This window comes from Pelodiscus sinensis, chromosome 6 (genome assembly GCF_049634645.1).
Source record: "Pelodiscus sinensis isolate JC-2024 chromosome 6, ASM4963464v1, whole genome shotgun sequence".
NCBI classification, from domain to species: Eukaryota; Metazoa; Chordata; order Testudines; family Trionychidae; genus Pelodiscus; species Pelodiscus sinensis.
In genome coordinates, this window is record NC_134716.1 from 109,677,168 (window position 1) to 109,697,680 (window position 20,513).

At 43.1% G+C, this 20,513-nt stretch overlaps 1 protein-coding gene across 14 annotated transcripts in view; it reads right to left on the bottom strand.

Annotated features, from left to right (window-relative positions):
* Positions 1–13,739, bottom strand: part of ZNF532 (zinc finger protein 532) — a 97,266-nt gene extending 83,527 nt beyond the window's left edge. For 2 of the 14 annotated variants that reach the window (XM_075932609.1, XM_075932605.1), the window contains exon 1: positions 13,520–13,737. Coding sequence is in view for 1 of the 14 variants with exons in the window: in XM_006116534.4 (XP_006116596.1) it covers positions 10,928–10,976 (49 nt within the window). In the remaining 13 variants the exon portion in view is untranslated. Of the gene's footprint in view, positions 1–9,225; positions 10,304–10,369; positions 10,482–10,893; positions 11,209–11,266; positions 12,801–13,519 lie in introns of those variants that run through there. The other 12 variants (XM_075932607.1, XM_025181404.2, XM_075932606.1 and 9 more) reach the window with 12 other exon arrangements.
* Between the last annotated feature and the right edge of the window lie 6,774 nt (positions 13,740–20,513).

Consider the following 20,513-nt stretch of genomic DNA (forward strand, 5'->3'; position numbering starts at 1 on the left):
TGGATATCATTTGAATGACCTTTCTCCTACGATGGTACCAAACATGAGAAACCTAGAACAATTATTTACTAGTATATACTCAAGAAAATGTTTTTTTTTTTAAATATCAACTTCTAAAAATGATACTGTAATTCAGCCTTCACAAAAAGTTACACTGTGGCTCTCAACCAACAGTAATGTATTATCAGTAAATGCCTAGAACATGATACTCTTGTATTTTTTTTAGTATTTTGGATTACTGTAAATGGAAGGAGAGTTTCAAATTGATACACCATTCTGACGTTGGGAGACACTTTATGTTAATACCAATATTATGAAATTGCGAACAATCTGACCAGATATGCCATGTATCTGTAAAAATATTGTAATTTTCCAATTATGAAAACCTTGTTTATATCACCTTTGAATAGTGCATGATAGGTATGTATGATATATCAGTATTTCAAACTTGTGCTGTGCATCTGAGTGACACCCTCTTATAGACTGGCATCAGCACTGCCTAGCCTGTTCAAAGGCCCATCAAGGGTCATCAACTGTACAATGAACCCATTGGAAAGAACCAAGCAATACACGCTGGGAGTCAGTTAGGCATGTGGTATGCCTGTGGACAGAGAAATCTAATGTTTTTCCATGTGGTGTGCTGGGCAGCTTGAGTTTGGGACAAAGGAAGTACAAGCTTAATGAAAAAAAAGAGTATAAAAAGGTAACTAACTGCATCATCTCCACTTTGTCTTCATTCCTGCTTCTTACCTCTGGAATAACTTTCTACAAGCCTCTGAGGGCTGTATGACCCGAAGCTATAGATGTATTCCAGAGTGACTTTCAAGATGGCAAACCCACTAATACTGCTAAGAACATAATATATCAACTATGAAGTCTTGTGTATGTATTTTGATTGCTTTACCATTTAACTACTTTTTTCTTCTATTTTCTTTATGGTAATCCTTTAATTTTATACTAAAGGACTGGCTAGCAGCATGGTATTTTAGGTAAGATCCAAACAAATATTCACCTGGTAATGTTGTTGACATTTTGGGCTATGTGATATCTTTTTGCAGCATCTTAACCACGGTGGGGGATCAAGAGCACAGTTTGTGATTGGCTGATAAGTTTAACTGCAGTATTAACCACTACTTTTGGGAGAGTCCGTTGTACATTTTACAGCCAGCTCTGATTTGGGCATTTTTAGTAATGATTTCCCAGGCACTTCAGGTCATAGCCTTCATTGGCAAAAAAGAAATGGTTCGGTGACACTAATTATCAGTTTTATTTATTATGCCAAAAGAGTTGTAATGAGACAGGGATTAAGACATCAGCAGCAAGCCATAAATTACTAGAATCCAGCCATACATAGTATGCACGTAATTACATGACATATCTTATATAATCAAAAAATTCTTGTTTTTTACTTTGGCCTTGATTATTTTTAGACATCAATGGGAAGATAGAGGATGGCAAATGGAGAATTTTTGAAGAATACCCCTGTGGCACAACACAACACTCAGCGGCATCCAACATGCTATAAGCAGGTACACACAAACTGAATTTCGCAAGGTTAGAGGAAGTATATCAAGCTTCAGTAAATAGTTGAAGATGCCAGGAAAAAGTGCCAGCTATTCATGAGACCTGTCTTATGCTAGGTCCCAGAACATGTGTTTTGAGGACACCTGTTTATTATGCATTAAGCAGAAAGCTCATAGGTGTCTATTAAGCATTGTTTCAACATGTGACACCAGTGAGAAACTGTATGAAGCAATCACTCTTAAGAAAGAATTTTGCATGGAAAGTAAAGTGATTGCACTGAACCAAATGATGTACACACTGTTCTATGTGTGGATCACATCAAGTACTACAATAAGAATGTATGTAATGTATTGCGTCAAAAGGTAAAATCCAACAGAAACATCTGCTCATTATACTACTGCAAACTGTGCGACTCAGCCAGAGTTCATAAAATGCCTCACAGAGATTCTAATGGATGGGAAAGTGGTGGTGATAACTGATGTAGTGTCTAAGTACAGAGAAATATCTGCTTTGAACTTGACTGAAGAGGAACAGATGCTTGCTTAGCAGAAAGGCTCTTAAAGCACTTACTAAAGATTAACTATGGTATATGGATAGCAACCCTACTCACAGAAATGAATCAGAGAGCTTATCCTTAAAAATGGCAAATGCTATGGTGCTATGAAAAGCAAAAGAAAGTGCTGATGTCAGCTAAATTTTAATGGAAAAGTGTTTGTCCTGCAATACGTGGGAGGTTCAGGGATCCAAAGCTGATGTCAAACCTCAAACAAAACCAAAAAAAAATACTGCATGACTTTAGTTTTTAAGTGGTTGCAGTGACTTCAACACCAGCATGTGTGACAGTAAGCAAATGGAGCCCAAAGCTGTCATTTTATCACAAAAGTTCATGTACACTCATGTACATGTATAGGTTTCCATGACAACTGCATGTCACAGGTGCGTAATCTAGCACTTTAAATGCTGTTGAAAGACACAATTATCTTATTAAAAAGCTTTTGATTCAGCCTCCAGAGATTCTCTCTCCACTCTGAACATACTTGGAATGACTACGACCGTTATCGATGAGGTCATCAATGAAATGGAGATACTCATCTGCTCAGCTTACCATTTGAAGACCAAGATAATGACATTTGCAGTGCTATACTGGTATATGTTTTCAGTATATTGGTGGATGTTTTCCAAGAAGCAGACAAAAAGAAAAATTGCTACCAAGAAAGGCAGCATTTGTACCTGTTATCAAGAAGGCAAATCATTAAAAATGAAATAGCTCCAGGATAATCAATTGCATACAAAACTACTTTCCCTTATTGGACATAGATGCATCTTGAAATAGGGACTGATCACACCAGTTATGTCCAAAATATCATATGCTTCCAAATCAATCAAGTCAATTCAAATCAATTAACTTTTTTAGGTTGGGGCCACACACAAGTAAGCAGAAAAAAACAAAAACAAAAAACAACCAACCCTCACTGACTTGGCCCCCTGAGGAGGAAAAATGAGACACCCACCTCACTCATGAAACTTGGGGCACCAGGGTTCCCTTCACCTTCTAGACCTGCAGGAGGGGATCTAAGCTCAAGTCGTCTCTCCCATGACTGAATTAGCTCTTCTGGAAGTATGGGGATAAATTTTGTGGAGGGCCCTAGGCTCTGGAGTCAGGCCAAAAATGAGGGGCTCAGTTTGTGTGAGGGGGCTGGAGATGTGGAGTCTGGGCAGGCAGAAGAAGTGCAGGCTCCAGGTGGAGGGGTCTGAGTGGGAGGATGCAGGAATGGGCTGGGGGGGGGGGGTATGGGAGGGCAGAGGATTGGGGAATTTACTTGGTGCAGCTCCCAGATCAAGGAAACCAGGGGCTGGATCCAGCCCACAAGCCATAGGTTCCCCGTCCCTGACTTAAGGTAAGTACAAATACCAGACTCATTATCCCTGCTGATGTTTGGCCAATAGCCTACCTTGTATGGAAATGTGCGAGTGTGGGTCAGACAAGTATCAATATGATAATATATCTAGCAGTGGTGCCCTATATGGAGAGAACACTGACACTGAGTGGCTAGCCAGCTGGCTTAATTAGCAGGCCCTCAGGCTGGGGAAAGGGATGAGGAGATGTGAGTGGCTGTGGGTTTGAGTCTTGGAACAGGGGCAGACGAGTGTGAGTGGTGGGCAAGGGGACAGAGCACAGGTAGGGCTTCCACAGTAGGAAGCTGAGCAAGAGAGGACCTCAGGGTGGAGCCATGGTCTGGGCATGATGCCCTGCTTCCCCAAATGGAGAAGCCATCTGTTACCCAAACCCAAACCCTGCTTGTGCCCCTCCTCCCCCCCAGTAATCCCAGACCCACAGTTGAGGGCCACTGCACTGGAGAAATGTCTTTTGAATAAAACCAAATGCTACCCATTATTGACGACCCTGGATTATCAAAATGTTAACCAACTAGAGACATGGAGCTAAGAGTTGGAGGAGGCAGCAAGTCCCTCATGCTATGCTGTGGAAGGTGACACCACTGAAATTATGATTCTATAGAAGTTTACTAATCAAGTAAACACCTCCCTTACCTTTTTTAATCATTAATCTGCCCATAAAATGAGATTTGGACTACATAATACTTCCAGACTACTATTGTTGGGCACTGTAAACTAAAGCCAACCCTAAAACCAAACTATCAAATGTATATAATGGGATACAATTTACTTTAACGAAACTTTAATATCTTTTAAACTCATTTTTGTATTATCCTATTTCTGAAATACAGCAGAACCTTGTTAATTCTCACTAATACCTGGGAATCTGATTGTCAATTACTGACATTTTGTGAACTAGCAAGTACTGTAAAACAAAAAAGACAATGCATTACAAAATATACTTTGTTGATTTTGACAACTGTAGTTTGTTTTTTATTATTTATAATACTTCATAGTATGCTGTGATATATTTTGCAAAAATAATGAAGTCTTGAGCTCAATAATGTGCCAGTTTAAGAAAAAAATTTAGGAATGAAAGAATCTGATGTCTGTAGTTGGGACGATGAAACTATGGAGACTCAAGATATACACAGGTAAGCATGGCAGACAAAATATATCCATAGTATATTTCTATTATTTGACCGAGAGAATAGCCAAGGATGTAGGTCCATACATAATAGCTTCCTCTAGGCCGCACAACTACAATTTGGGTGCTTCAGGAGGCATTGGTCTGCATCGATTTCCTCAGGTAGAAAGCAATAGCAGCTTCAGGCAGGCTTAGCAGAGACTTGAAATAACCATTCTGTTCCCCTAGCTTTCTATCGTTCCTATAGGAAAAGCTCTTTCACGTATTTGCTGCTGGGTTCAGGTTTGGGGCTTTAAGGATACAAAACTTTTGTAAGAATTCTGCTGTGTAACCTTTACTGTGAGGTATGACATGACTGCTACTAACGTATATACCTTAGCTGTGTTTTATAGTTTTGGACTACCAAACACTGGCAAACCAGCAATGGTCTACTGGCAAACTATGTTTTCTTTTGATCTCTGAAGAGAACTTCAGTAGTTTTCCATTTGTCAGCAATTTCCTATGCTTATACTAGGTAACTGGTGTTTTGTACTAATGGTATCTTGGAATTTTTTAATTCTTGATTTCTTGAAAGATTAGTTTTGTTGTTATAACTAAGAGATAAAAAAGCCTTCATCTTTAAAAAAATGAAAATACACACTGGTATTTTCTAGGAATGTACAGTAAACTTCCGATAATCCAGCACCTTTAGGACCCAGGGGGTACTGGATTATCAAATATGCCGGACTATCGGAAGGGGGGGGGCTATGAGAGGTCTGGGGAGGAGAGGGGCGGTGCTACGGGACCAACCTAGCACCCCAGCTGCTTTGCCCTGGGTGTCCCGGAGTCAACCGCTGATCACTACGGCACTACAGAACCAACCCAGCAGCACCCCAGCTGCTCTGTCCCAGGCGTCCCCAAGTCATCCGCTTCTGAAACTGACCAGCGGCTGACTCGGGGAAGCCCGAGGCAGAGCAGCTCCAATTGTCCGGCTGCCTGGAGTACTTCCAGGTTCCAGGTGGTGCTGGACTATCAGGAGTGCCGGACCACTGGATGCCGGACTACTGGAGTTTTACTGTAATAGTGTAGTTGATTAACCGATAAACAAAAGCTTATAGGTTAATGCTATAGACTACACGCATTCCCCCCCCCCCCCACACACACACCAGTAATTTTTCTGTAGCAAGCTGGCCAGCAGCCATGTTCAGTCCTGGCTTATGCTGGGTCTGGGACATATCCCTGCTGTGGGTCTGCATTTAAAATGTATTAGGAACTGGAAGGGCAGGCAGCCCCGCTCAGTTCCACCTCGTGCTAGGTCCAGGACCTCAGCCCCCGCAGGACAGGGGCTGCTGCCAACCTGCACTGCTGCCTCTGTATCAGAGGCAGCAGTGCAGGGCAACAGACAGCAGTGCAGGGCAACAAAGGGAGCTGGTTTTTAAACCACCTGCTCCCACCTGACATCTCATGCTGATGCCTCTGATACAGAGGCAGCAGTGCAGAGTGGCAGGGGGCTACTTAGGAGTGGAGCCGGAGTGCACTGGCTGCCAGCCACACCCCCGGAGACTATAGAATAAGTCGACTATCCGATTAGAATTCATGAGGTTAACTATTCAATTAACCGATATTTAACATCCCTAGTATTTTCTGCTATTTAAATAAAATCACTAGTGGTTTAGGACTCTTTAAAAATTTGAATTCAAAATCTACTTCATCCAATCATCAATTTTCTACAGCATGGGCTGTTATTGTAGAATTTCAGTAGAGGCAGAAGGGAGAGAGAGTGAAAGGAGTTTAGCTGGAGGTCTCACTCCTAAAGGCCTCCTCCTTGCGTTGTGTTTTTTGTTGGGGTTGTTGTTTGTACTTTTTATGAAGGCAAAGTTACAAAAGAACAGTAACACAGTACATTGTACTTCACTTGTTCAGGATCACATTAATATTCAAAGAACCTGGCCAAAGAGCCTCGCTTGCCAGCTGGTGAGCCACCCTCCTCTGAGTTCACTAGGAAGGCTGCCAAATGTCTAAATACCTATCCCTCTTTTTGGTTCTTCTCTTCTATACATGTTTTGTGTGCTCATCTGCCATTCTGGTCAAAAAAGACCCAGCTGCAGTTTTCAAAATGTGTTAATGCCAATCTTTGGTTGGCAAGGAAGAGGGAAGATACTTCACTATCATAATAATAAATAGCATTTACCAGTTAACTCTCAAAGCACTTGACAAAGGAAGTCAGTATCATCATTTTACACATAGAGAAACTGAGGAACAGAGAAAGGGTGTGACCTGCCCAAAGTCTTTCAACATGTCTATGGAAAAGGCAGGAACACAACTCAGCTCTCCATCAAGTGCTCTATCCTCTAAGGTCAGTGTAGGAATGTAAGCAACTAGTCAACTAGTCCAATGTTTCTCAAACTTTTTTTAATATATATATATATATATATATATCTTTTTTTTTCTTCCAAAAAAGGGGTAAGAACCTCCAGTTCTTACCTACAGTTTTCAGACACACCATTTTTTGTTCTACCACTGCAACACGTTTATTTAAACAATTTAATTGTAGCCGGGCAGCAAGGGAGGGGGAGCAGGAGCCAGTGCTGGGGGGAGCCAGCTTAAAAGCCAGTTCCCCCCAGCACTATCTCCACAGAGGGCAGGAGAGGCAGAGGCATCTCTACTGCTGTGCCTCTCTGTTTGAAATGTACAAGAGCTGCCCACAGCCCTAATCCATTTCAATGGGAGAGATGCAGCAGGTTAATGAGTGTCCCCCTTACTGACTAATCGAGTATCTGATGGAAATTCCACCAACTACTCAATTAGTTGATTAATTGAAATTTAACATCCAGAAGCCAGTGATCCCCAAATTTTTCAGGGTCACACTTCCCCTTACTCCTGTCCCCACACACACAGAAGTTGGGGCCAGGAACAGAGACATGGCTGAGGACAGGGCTCGTAGTAGAATCCTGGCAAGAGGCAGAGATGGGACCAGTGCTGAAGCAGGGGGTTGATGCTGAGGACAGGGACAGAGGCAGAAGTGGGGTCAGGAACCATGGCTGCAGCTGGGTTAAGACCAGAGCACAACTGGAGGTGAAGCAAGGGCAGACTGCATTCCCTCCCATGAACTCACCATGCTACCCCAAACATTCCTCCATGACCCCACCCTACTGTTTGGAGTGTGTTGCTCTACGCCACAGTATGACACCGCTTTCCCATATGCCCTCTGAAGCTGAACAGACTACTTCTATAATAAAATAGTGGAGGAAGATGACAGATGTCAAATTGCCTACATTTTGCTAACAAATTTCATTTTAAAAGCTACATCAAGTTTTGGGACTATTAGCAGCCATATTTTCTCTTCAAATTGAAGACAAGTTCCAAAACCATTTAAATCCTAAAAACTTATCTTGTAGTATGTTGTTTTGAAAGACTATTACAAAAATAGCTCTCTCCTGCTCTCATCTCTTTTGTATCTAAAATTTAAGTTACAAACACCAAAATGTAAGAATTTATAATGGGAACTTTACAGTTCTTGATATCCTGAATCCAATGGAAAAAAGGAGAAATGCTCTAATTACACTTTCTTCCATTTACTTCCTCCATTCAGAGTAACAGAGTCTTCTGCATAGTGGATAGCAATTCTTGATCAAAAGCAGCATGAAGCAGTGACAAGGAATCTCAATGAGACCACTCCAAATCAGACATGGCCTGTCTGCGAAACACCAGTGAAGAAAACAGGCCCTGAAAACATTAGGGTCAATATTTTCATATTCAGTTCCAGAAAGCAGTATGCACATGTACATTCTATTTCACAGTCACACTTCCAAGAATCCTGGCTGTTTCAGTCTAAGAAGATCTGGAACCTGATAAATCATTATCCCTCTGTTCAAGATCAAATACCTGAGATAAGCCTCAATCCAAGATGAGCTCATGATTACTGATAGAGTACCAACGCCTCTAACATTAAGAAGCATTTTCAGCTGAAAAGCTGGCCTATGTGGGGGAAAAAAGCCACCAGAAGTACCATATAAACCAGCATCTAATCAGGTTTTTCAAGTTACAGCAGACACTTCCTTGCAAATATAAAATGTGAATAAGAAATCCATTGCAAAAAATAAAAATGCATAATGCAGAACTAGTTCCAAAAGCCAAATAAAAGAGATACATTGAGCTTGGTGAAAATTCAACGACCTACAGTTTTAAAAAAGCTTAATACTCTGATGAGAAAAAATGAAAGGTGCTCTCATGTAACCATATAAATTTTTGCTGACACTTGGAAAAGAGCATACATCATCATCAGCAATAAATACTATTCCTATTATTATGCAACATGGATTCATGTTTGCAAGCATAATTCTGCTACAGATGTCTATAGTCAAATATAGAACCTCTGCACTCAGAAATTATGTAAACTATTAAAAGAAATCATAGCACTGATTTGTTAGACATTTTACTCCATCATGCAAGCTATTTGTTACCCTATCAAATTTGAAAAATACAGTATATTATACCTATATTTAAAACTATACAAAATATTTTCAGGCTAAACATTTCACATGCTACTTTCATTGTATCACAAGCCACTTCCAACCACCGTATGTAATTTACTGCAGTCAGAAATAAAAAGGTTCCTTTATATTTGTCAGTCTTTGATATAGACACCCTGCCTATCAACAGCCACCATTACAACTTACCCAATCCAAAAATTCTCAAGCCTTTTAAGACTGTCTACTTTATTCTGAGGAACACAAAATAAAAAAAACTTATTGCACACTAGATTAAAATACATTTTCAATATTTTTCCTCCATATTTTTCTTCACTGTAGATTTATAAAACCAGCTTACAGCCAGGACTGGTTAGATTTGTGAAAATCATACTGGATAAGATTCAAGAGTTGCTGATTTCCTGTTTTAGGAAGTAACAGTTCTACCAAAAGAATCCCCAAGGCAAAATGTTTAGTGTTCCAGTGTGTAAGCTCTAACAGCCTTTGTTCTTCCCTTTGCTATAATCATTACTGCTTTCTTCTCTCTCCCCCTCTCCCTCTCTCTGAAGCCTCCAGCTTTCAGTATAAGGTGCAAATGCCAGCTCAAATCTAAAGTACACATTTATTTTTTAGATGACAAAAAAAAAATCCTATGCATTGCAGTGAAGCTTTGGTTAAAAGCAGTTATCCCTTAGCAGCTGATGCACTGCCCATCCGGTTTCCTATTCTTATTTCATAACTGCTCAATATAATTTATGTCACTAATAATCTACTGGAACACCATCAAACCTCTAAAATACATCCTTCCACTTGGCTCCAAAATCCTCTTCTTGTAATACAGTTTAAGAAACACAATCAAGTTGGTATATTTTATACATATATTATACACCTATGCATAAAACATATATAAAATACTGGTATAAAATTAAAGTAATTAATTCAGAAATAAGTAAGCTACTTTGATTTGGCCATGCAATCCTTTTATAAATAATTAGAAGGAAAAGTCTAAATGTGTAATGCTGTACTGCAATGCAGAATAGTTCACTGCCATGTGGTCCACAATTTATGATTGTCACTTAGAGGCCTATTCTGTATGACTGAATAGTGAAAAAATCTTCATCTATGAGATATATAAATGAAGAAATTGTATTTAGCCTGAGTATCAGTAAGTCTTTACAAACAATAGCTTTAATCTCATTAAACTTGGATGAGGTTAATAGTATTTCTTCACCTACATTTAAACCATTGTTTCTTCACCATTGTGCCAAGTGTGCAATCAGGAGTCAGATTTAGGTTTTGTATATATGTACCTTCATATTGTTGTTATAGTCGTACTCAAAATACCGTATCTCACCTTGTGAACCTTGACCTTTGAAAGATTTTTTTTTAGCCACTGCTCAGTTATTGTCAGAGATACATTACCTCTGCAAATATGAAAGGGTTAAAGGCAGCCCCAATCAATAGGCCTACAAGAAAAAAAGAAGAGTATGCCTTACAGCATCTTTGCAATGCTTTTATGCACAATTCTACAACATTGTTTCCTTTGGCCTTTAAGAAAGACACAGCACTTCTCCCCCCCCCCCTTTCACATCTTCTAACGAAGAAAACCATAAGACAACACCCTGTAAATAAAACAGCATGCAAAGCAGCATTCTTCAGTCACAAGCATAACTACAATTACAAATCATTCAATCCATTTTTATTTAGTCTAACCAGTGTCCCACCCTAGCAAAGCAAAAATATTTTAATAAGGGTCATAAATCTCAGCTCTTGCCCATTCTTTAAACATAAAAAGGAATGAAAAGCTAACGTAATCTCAGCTACTGCAAATATGTAAATTTATATACAGAATCCTTTATGACTACATTAGCCACATACCAGTGCTGTGTGTCTAAAGTGTGCATTCACATACTGTTTTGGGATGGTATCTTTCTGCAAGCTCCTCTGCTTTTGGCTGCCATGAAGGGAGGAAGCTATCCCACTGTAGTAGCTCAGTGACTGCATTGTGTTCAGGAGCTGATCTGCCTCAAACCAGTCTCAGCCGGTTCTGGTCACCCTACATAAAAAGCTATGGCAACCCTCGCTGAGTTGCCAACAAGTCCCTGAAAATCGCAAGGGCTCTTTTCTTCTTTGGATGTGGGGGTGATTTCAATTATGTCCCCCAATTTCTATCATATCCCCATTGCATACAAACATCCTTACACCCCAACTCCACCCCAAAAACATTCCCTTCCTCTCCTCCCCCACTTACCTCCCACAACCTGGCTGAAAGCTGTGAGCGTGTGTCTGTAGCTAACAAAGAGACTGCAATAAAAATCCTCATAGGATCTCTCTTGCTGCACAAGGCAGACTCGGCCGCAGCACTGGGGTGACTGCTAACCAAGGTCTTCTCTGTCTCCACTCCCTACAGTATAAGGTGGCTGCCGATTAACGTCATGACTGCCCCCTCATGCTGGGAGCTCTGGGGTAGACGCTAACCAAGGTCTTCTCCTTCCCATCCTCCCACCTTTCACAGTACTTGGGGTAATGCTATCAAGCGTTTTTTCCCCATCCACGTGGCATTTTTCTCCCCACCCCACAAGCAATCTCTTCTTTACACCCTCCCCACAGCACTATGGTGGTTTCTTTGCCTCTCAACCTTCTTTAGAGCACCGATTGAAAAGAGTTTTTAAACCAAGGTCTGATCTGCCCCCATACCTCCACAAAGAACAGGGGGTAGGGAGAGGGAGCTGCTAACCAAAGTCTTATCTCCTGAAACCTGCATTCCCAACCTCAGATGTGACTCTACCCTGATCAAGGTCTGCTCAACCCACTCAACTACCCAAAGGTGTAGAATGACTCTTCATCAAGGCCTCTTCTGTACTCGCCCCTCTCAGCACTGGGATATTCCTAACCAAGTTCCCCTTCTCCTCCTACATCCTCCAATCTAGGGCCCACTTCTTCAATTCACAGGTGAGGTGAGGGTGGCTCCAAATTAAAATCTTCTATGCCCCCATTGCTGCCCTGTCCACCCTCTCTTGTATCAGTCTTTTTTGTGCCCTCTCCCATGCTCTCAAAGACATGGCACCTTGACATAATTTTCTCTGCACCACTATAACCTATCCACCCATTGGTATAACTTCTAACTTGTTTCTTCCTTCCACCACTTCCTCTTAAAGAAGCAGCTCCTGACAAAAGTCTTGTCTGTTTCTGCCCTTTATCCCATCTCCTCCTCACACAGAGGTGGTTGGTAACCACAATCTTCTCTACATACCTTATTTTCATCTCCTGCCCCCTCTGGGGTGGCTCCTAACCTCAGTCTTTTCGGCTTCCCTCACTCTCCATCCTTTCCCCCTTTCTGGGGCAAATCAAAACCACAATCTTTTCTGCCCTTACTGCCATCCCCATGTCTCGCTGTTCACTCCCATCTCCTCACTACACTAGGGCAACTCCTAACTCAGTTTTCTCTGTGCCTGTCACTTCGATTGTCTCCATGCACTGGGGGGGAGTTTCCTAACCACAGTCTTTCCCACATCTCTCACACATCCCCTTGCTTGTGCTGGGGGGCTCCTCCTTTGCATCCTTTACAGCCATCCCCTTTCCCACACCGCAGGGCTCCTAATCATGGTCTCCTCCACACCTTTCACTGCGTCCTGTCCCCACATTGGCAGGCTCCTAACCACAGTCTCCTCTACCCTCCTGGCCCCCCAGCCTCTCCCTTCATTGCAGGATGCCCAACCACGATTGCCTGTGCATTCATCAGCCCCATCTCCTTCCCACACTGGCACACTCTCAACCCCCATCCCCATCCCACACTGGCAGGCTCTTAACCACAGTCTGCCCCGCAATCCTCGGCCCCACTCCCTCCCCACATGGGGGGGGGGGGGAAGATTCCTAAACACGGTTTATTCTGCACACCCCCATACCACTGTCTCCTTCACACCCGGGCCCCCAGACCACTCCACACTGGGAGGAAGGCTCCTCACTGAATCCCCACCTATAGCACCAAGCTATAGCCCCTTTCTGTTCAGGGCGTAGCTAGGTCTGGGTGAGGGCTGGACCAGTGCAGGGACCCTTCCGAGACGGGGCTGGGGGCCGCAGGGGCGCTGCACGGCGAGGCCGAGGTGCCTCCTGCCTAACCCCTCCAGCGGCTGGGAGGCCAGGGAGCCGCTAGCCACCCCCCCGCCGTGCTGGACTTTGCAGCCGTCAGGCCCTGGCAGCTGTGCCGCTCGGGTGACCTCGGCCCTGCGCGCTGGCGCCGGCTGCTTCCCCATTACGCAGGGGTCCCCGGGTCCTCTCTGTGGAAGGCAGGGGACCCCCTTCCCGCCAGCGGCCTCGCTGCGGAGCGCGGCCTGGGCGGCGGCGCGGCGGCGCTAGCCGGGCCCGAGCGGAGAGCCGCGGCTGCCGCACTCCAGGCCGCTCTGCCACAGCCCAGCGGGGCCTAGCGCGCCTGGGAGCAGCAGCCAGGCCCGGGGGAGAAAGCGAACCCGCTGCATGCACACGCCGCACCCCCATGCAAACAGACCTGCTGCTGCCCTGCAGGGCCAGCGACCCGCACCCGGGGGGCTGCTCCTGCAAGGGGGGCCTCGGGCAGACAGGGCTCAGGGCTCTCTCACTGCCACTGCAGCCTGCAGAGAGGCCTGGTTAAAAGATGGTTGAACATAATGGCAGAGAGAGAGAGAGAGAGAGACTCTGGCTGGGACTGGAGGAAAAGGTGGGGGTGGGGGTGCCTCTGTGGCTTGTCGAAAGAGGGGAGCGAGATCTCCCGTGTCTCCGATTTTAAGCTTGCTCCTTTGCGTGAGAAGAAGGTTAGGAGCTTTTATAGGTGTGTTGCGAGCATTTCCTTCGACAATCAGGAACTCCTTGGCAAACAGAGTAGAGACAGAGAGAGGGCGAAGGAGTTAAAAGCCAACCATACATGTCTAAATCACAGACAAGGGGAGCTCAAGTGCACTGCTGGTTTAGCAATTTCGGGTGGGTTTTTTTTTTTAAAAACTTGTTCTTTAGGAACTAGATTGAGGAGGCCCATTCAAAGAGTATAGAGAGAGACAGAGAGAAAGAAGTTACCTGCTAAGATCCATGGATTTGTTTTTTCCAAATTGAAGATTGAAAAGGTGTTCACTAAAATACCAATTATTGTACTCTAACATTAATTTTAAAAATACATTTTTAGGAAGACAAACAGAATCTGATTTTTTTCCGAATTATTTTTACAATTGGAAACAACTTTAAAATTCAGAACAGAAAAAAATCTCATTGACTTCAATAGGAAATGAGGAAGGTGGGAGCATGTTCTCTCTTTTCACAATCTTTTCTGGTTTTTTCCATGTTTGCCTATGTTAAAAAGCCTTTACTCTAGCACAATGGTCCATTAGTTGTTACAGCACAGGAATCAGACCTGGGTTTTATTTTCACCTCTTCCACTGACTTGCTATGGCCACAAAGGGAAAACTTCTTTGTACTATTTTCACCACCAACTGTAAAATGGGGACAGTATTTCCTTTCCTCACAGGGACATTGTCCAACTTTGTGAAGGTGTTTGACATGCCTGTCATGGAAGATGCTATGGAAGAATAAATTATTATGATTATTTGCTGTAATACTGGAGAAAGTGGTTTCTTTTTCTGACTCCTGTAGTAATCAATTTACATCCTAAGCACAAGATTTGATTAGACTTATTTTGGCCTGCATAAAGACAAGGCAGGTTGAAATTACATATTTTAAAATCAGATGCCTTATCTGTTTTAGTATCACTGTAGATTAATACACCAAGAATTTAAAATATCTGCACATGCTTTTAACGTTATTACAGATAATTTGCATTCCACTTACTGTGGACCCTAGACAATGAAAACTTTCACTTTTGTTTCTTGTCTGTTTCTCTTTCAGCCTCATAGGAGAACGTTTAAATCTAACCTACACATTGGCTTGAAGAAGCTGGTGCTTACAATCTTCAATAGAGTTTTAAATCTTATCTTTTGTAAACTCCTTGGATTTTTTACTTTTTTTTTTTAACAAAACATAATTTTGTCCTACATTGACTTCAGTGTCCCCCAACTACAAATATTATTGATCATAAAATTATCCAGCCCCTTTAAAAAATTACTCTAAAGCAGTGGTCTCCAACATTTTTAACCACAAAACCACTTTTTGTATTTAAGTGCAATATAAGATCTACCTCAAACCCAAATACCCTTGCCCCACATCCTTCCTTCCCCTTCTTTGAGGTCCTGCCCCTGCTCTACCCTTTCTCCGAGGCCTCACCCTGCTCGCTTCATCCCCCTTCTTGCCCCATCCTCACTTTCACCAGGATGGGGTAGGGTGCAGGGTCTGGTCTTGGGCCAAGGAGTTTGGAGTGTGGGAGGTGCTCCGGGCCTAGCCCAGGGCAGTGGATTCAGGGCTAAGAGGGATTTCAGGGTGAAAACTCTGGGAAGGAGTTTGGGTGCAGGGAGACACGTCTGCAGCAGGAGGTGGTTCAGGGCTAGGGAGAGGAGTTAAGGAAGCAGACTCTGGCTGGGCACCGTATAACTGAGATGGCTTCCAGGTGGTGAAGCAGTGGAGTTAAAGCAGGCTTACTCCTGCCCTGGCTGAGCCCATAGCTTCAACTGGCCAAGTTTACCCAATATTGATCAATGGGAGCTGCAAGAGTTATGTCTGCAGGCAAGTACAGCATGTTGAGGCCCCCTGCTCTGCCTTTCTCAGGGGCTCCAGGGACATGCAAGCCACTTCCCAGAGCAGCAATAACCAGAGGGATAATTACTCCAGCCACAAAAGGTTAGGCATTTTAGAACTCACTACTCAAAGAATTAAATTTAAGCATAAGAGAGAAATGAAAATTATGAAATGCACAGACCAGTCAAAACCAAAAATAACCTGCTTTGCGAGCATTAAAGGAAGTAACAACCGCCCGCCTCCCACACGTATGAGTTGGGTGGGGAGAGGAGAGTAATGGACTGTGTGTTTGTGGAAATGACAGAGACATACAGAGTGTGTGAGAGTGACAGAGATGTGCATTGCCAAGCTCCTTCCATGCCCATCTCTCTGTGTGGAGGTAAAATACAGAAGTGGGGTGAAGAGGGACACCCTGACATCAGTGCCCCCCTTCTTCCTCCCACACCCTGCACAGCAAGCAGGATGCTCCCAGGGGGGCAGCTCCAAGGCAGAGGGCAGGAGCCGCATGACAACGGGTGGAGGGACAACTGAAGTGCCAGCACTTAATAGCTTCCAGGCCAAACCAGTCAGGATCACCTGTCAGAGGCTACAAGATCTACCGATAGATCCTGATCTACTGGTTGATAAGCATTGCTCTATAGCAGGCATGTCCAAAGTCCGGCTCACGGGACAATTGCGGCCCGTGTTCCGGTTTAATACGGCCCCCAGGTAATTTGCCAATATCTATCTTTTATGGCCCCCAACGAATCCATATGTATTGAGATGAATACATTGTAAAATCTCAGTTAATGTCAGTTGGTCTAAATCAGTTATAAATATATTTGGACACAACATGTATACTTGGTGTTATGTTCCTGTTCATATTTTTTGAACTTAAAAGTTGACAGACAACCTTTATTACCAATAATATGTAATGTACTTTACAATGTTCCTGACATATTTCAGCTTCCTGGATTTTTTTTTTCATATGGCCTTCAGATATGAAAGGCAGAGTGATTTAACACCTGTTTAGATTTGTCATCCATGTGACGAAATGAAAAGTATGCCGTTTGCAATAAACTTTGCATAAAATAGTTAATTTGCATTTAATTTTAATGGTTCAAAGAATGTCAGGCAAAATGGCCGGCCCTCACGCATGTTCACTTAATCAAATCTGGCCCTCTTTGAAAAAAGTTTGGACACCCCTGCTCTATAGTATGGCTGATCTCTTGTGGCATGAATTCTGTCAGTTGGCTACAGGCTGCATGTAGACCAGGCGTGGGCAAGAGGTTGCTAGCGTGCCAGATGTGGCCCACCAAGCCGCTGGATCTAGCCCGCGGCTGCCTCGCTGGGACCCTTAAGCACAGTGCAACATCAGCCACTTTAAATGTGTCTGCTCTATTCTGGGAGTAAGGAGGGAGGCTTTGTGCTCTGTCCTGCACCCCTCAGCAAAATCTCTCAGCTCCTATTGGCCAGTTTCCAACCAACAGTAGTTGAGATATTTTGCTGGCGGCAGGGGCAGCCAATGAAGCCTCCACCTTCCCACCACCCCCTTCACCCTGCCCAGAACAGAGCCACATGGAGTAGCTTGCAACGACAGTCTTCAGGTTCCCCCAGGGCTGCTGCCTGGGAGCTGCCTAGATATGCGCCTCCCAACAGAGCCTGCCTCTGGCACCCCCGTTCTCCCCCAACTACCTGCCCCAAGACATCACCCAAACTCTCTGTACCCCTTTCCCGCAGGTCACAACTTCCTCCCACACCCTGTACCCTCTCCTACACCCTTCCCCCAGGCCAGAATCCTCTCTGGCACCCATACCCTCTCCCTGCCATTCCCCTGCCGCAAGCCATCACCCAAACCCTCTGTACTCCCTTCATCCAAGTCACAACTCCCTCACAGACCCTGCACTCCTTCCTAGAGCCCCTCTCCCAGGCCTGAATCCTTTCCTGCATTCATACCCTTTTCAAGCCTCTGCCCCCAGATCACAACCCCCTCCTTCACCCAAACTCCGTCTCAGACTCCACACCCCCTCCTGCACCCCAGTCTCCTACCCCAAGCTTCCTTTTGCACCCAACCTCTGCCCAGACCCCGAACCTCCTTGGTAGAAATGCGGCCCTTGAGCACTTCCCAAAATCTTGGAGTGGCCCCCCCCAATTAAAAATTATTGCCCATCCCGATTAGACATAACCTTTTGTTCATTGTAAATCTGCTTGTCATTAATTTCATTGTTCAATTCTTTTTCTCAGATAATGGGACAGCATAATGTACAAAATGTACAGTGTTAATCTTTGAAATTTTACATATGAATAATTACAGCATCACAATAATAACATTATTACATTTGAAAAAGGTGCTACAATTTTATTCTATATACTTTTTCATGAACTTCTGGCATTTTTTGCAGCTATATAGAAATTTGTCATATGCACACTTGATAATCACAAATGCTACAGTGACATTCCATCCAAGACTGCCAAAACAGCATAGATGCAATAAGCACTACCAAATTATCCTTAAAATATCATCTTGTGGAAGGATGCTTTTATTGGAAGATTTGTTTATATCAGTACTTCAGACTCATTCACTTGGGTCAGATTATCCACTCACATCTATGAATTTGCAGGATCAAGACCTTCACTTGCTTATAGTCTTAATACAAATAATAAATGATCAGCGCAACAAGTTAATTACAGGAACAATTGTAATCCAATGTAGGTATGGCACTTTTTAAAGTAAGTATTCAAATTAATTTGGCAAAATAATAAACTAGTTTGTTTCTACGGGACTCATTTTAATCTATCATCTTTTATCAGCTCTGAACAGACACAAGATTCTGCTTATCCTAAACCAGTTCCAGAATCAGGCCCTAATGTTTATAAAATTCTGTTATCTTCCTAATAACTAGTAAAACATTTTTTCTCTGATGATTTTAACATTAAATCAAAATGAAAACTAGTTTTTCTTCTTTTATATGGGACTCCCATAGACTTCATGTATCCTAAAATAAGCAAGGTGACAGCTGCCAACAGTAGTCCTAGAAATATTAATACTTAAAATGTTCTCTGTAAATACATTTCACAGTATATACACGGGTAAAACAATCTTGAGCGTGTTATCTTCAGAACTGATTAACTTTTTTGCTTCCACCCTGATGTCCTGGACATCTTTGTGTAAGGAAAACTCTGTGTGTATGTCTACACCACATATACACACACACAAACACACACACTTCTCTCTCTCAACTGATACATATACATATGTCTATACTGGCAGCTTCTTGCGCAAGAACAGCTCTTCTTGTGCAAAAACTTGCCTGCTGTCTACACTGCACAAGCGTTCTTACGCAAGTAAATTTACAGTATAGCGTTGTAAAACAGGGCTTCTTCCAGAAGAGTTATTCCTCTCCCCACGAGGAATAAGCCCTCTTGCACAGGAGCTCTTCCACAAGAGGACAGTGTAGACAGGCAACGTGAATTTCTTGCACAAGAAGCCCCTATAGTTAAAATGGCCATCGGAACTTTCTTGTGTGAGAAAGTGTCCACATTGGCATAGATGCTCGTGCACAAAAGCACATCTCTTGCGCAAAAGCACATGGCAGTGTGGATGCGCTCTTGTGGAAGATTTTTTGCACAAGAACTCGTCCGCAAAAGAGTTCTTGCGCAAGAAGCCACCAGTATAGACGTAGCCACACACTTCTCATTTGGGCTGGAGCCTGGGCTTCTTTGAAACTTGGTAACAGGGTTGGGTCTCAGAGCCAGGAATCCATCCCATACGTCCGTATCAGTTGACCAGAGCTCCGAGATTCACTGCCGCAGGTTTGCAGCGTAGACATATCCATAGAGGTCCAGTATTATTTTAAAACATACCTGTTTAGCATTAAGAGAATTTACAGAAGCACTTATGAATTGAGCTAGGCTGACAGTCCTTGAAACAGAAGTTTTCCAGAACAAGAATGTAACTGGCAACATTGCAAACTTCTCCACAACTATTATACTGTACTTCTAATTTTAAAGGACTAAGTAGGATTTCTAGTGGTTTTGACCTTGCCTCCACTGAACAAATTACACCAATAGTAACCTCTCATTTTAAAGAGCACCTTATGTCTAAACATAAAAGTGCTTCAATTGATTGTTGAGGATGCAGCTACTGATGTCACCCCCAGATTATTATAGAGGCAAGAACTGCTATAAATTACATTGGTGCAGATTCAGTTCAACCATAAAATATCCATAAATAACCATAAAATAATAAAAAAACCTATGGCCATTAGTGACTGACGAGTCTAAATCCCATTTCCAAAAATTACTTAGGTACTTGAGGCCAGATTTTCAAAAGAATTTAGGCACCTAAATTTGCAAATAAGCACCTAGCAGGAATTTCCAAAGCCCTGGAGCAGTTTAGCTCCCTAATTCTCATAGGCCCTTTTGAAAAATATCACTGGGTAAATACTACAATTACAGAACTGTATGAATAGCAGCTCATTTCAGCAAATTGCCCAAAATTATTCATCACCTGTCAATTGACTTTCTTGTATATATCCAATTCATGGACAGCTGCAGGCTACAGGGATGGGCAATAATTTTTGGTGGGGGGCCACTCCAAGATTTTGGTTAGTGGTCAAGGACCACACTTTTCTGTGGAGGGGGTGCAGGATCTAGAGTAGAGGTTGGATGCAGAAGGACACACGGGGTAAGGAACTGAGGTACACGAGACAGCGTGAGGTCTCAGAGGGTGTCTGAGTGGAGGAGAGGGTTGTGACCTGGGTCAGGGGATTGGGGTGTAGGGTCAGGGAGGGAGTATGGATGCAGGAGAGGATTCTGGCCTGGGAGGAATATAGGAGGGGGTACTGAGTCTGGGAGGGAATTGTCAT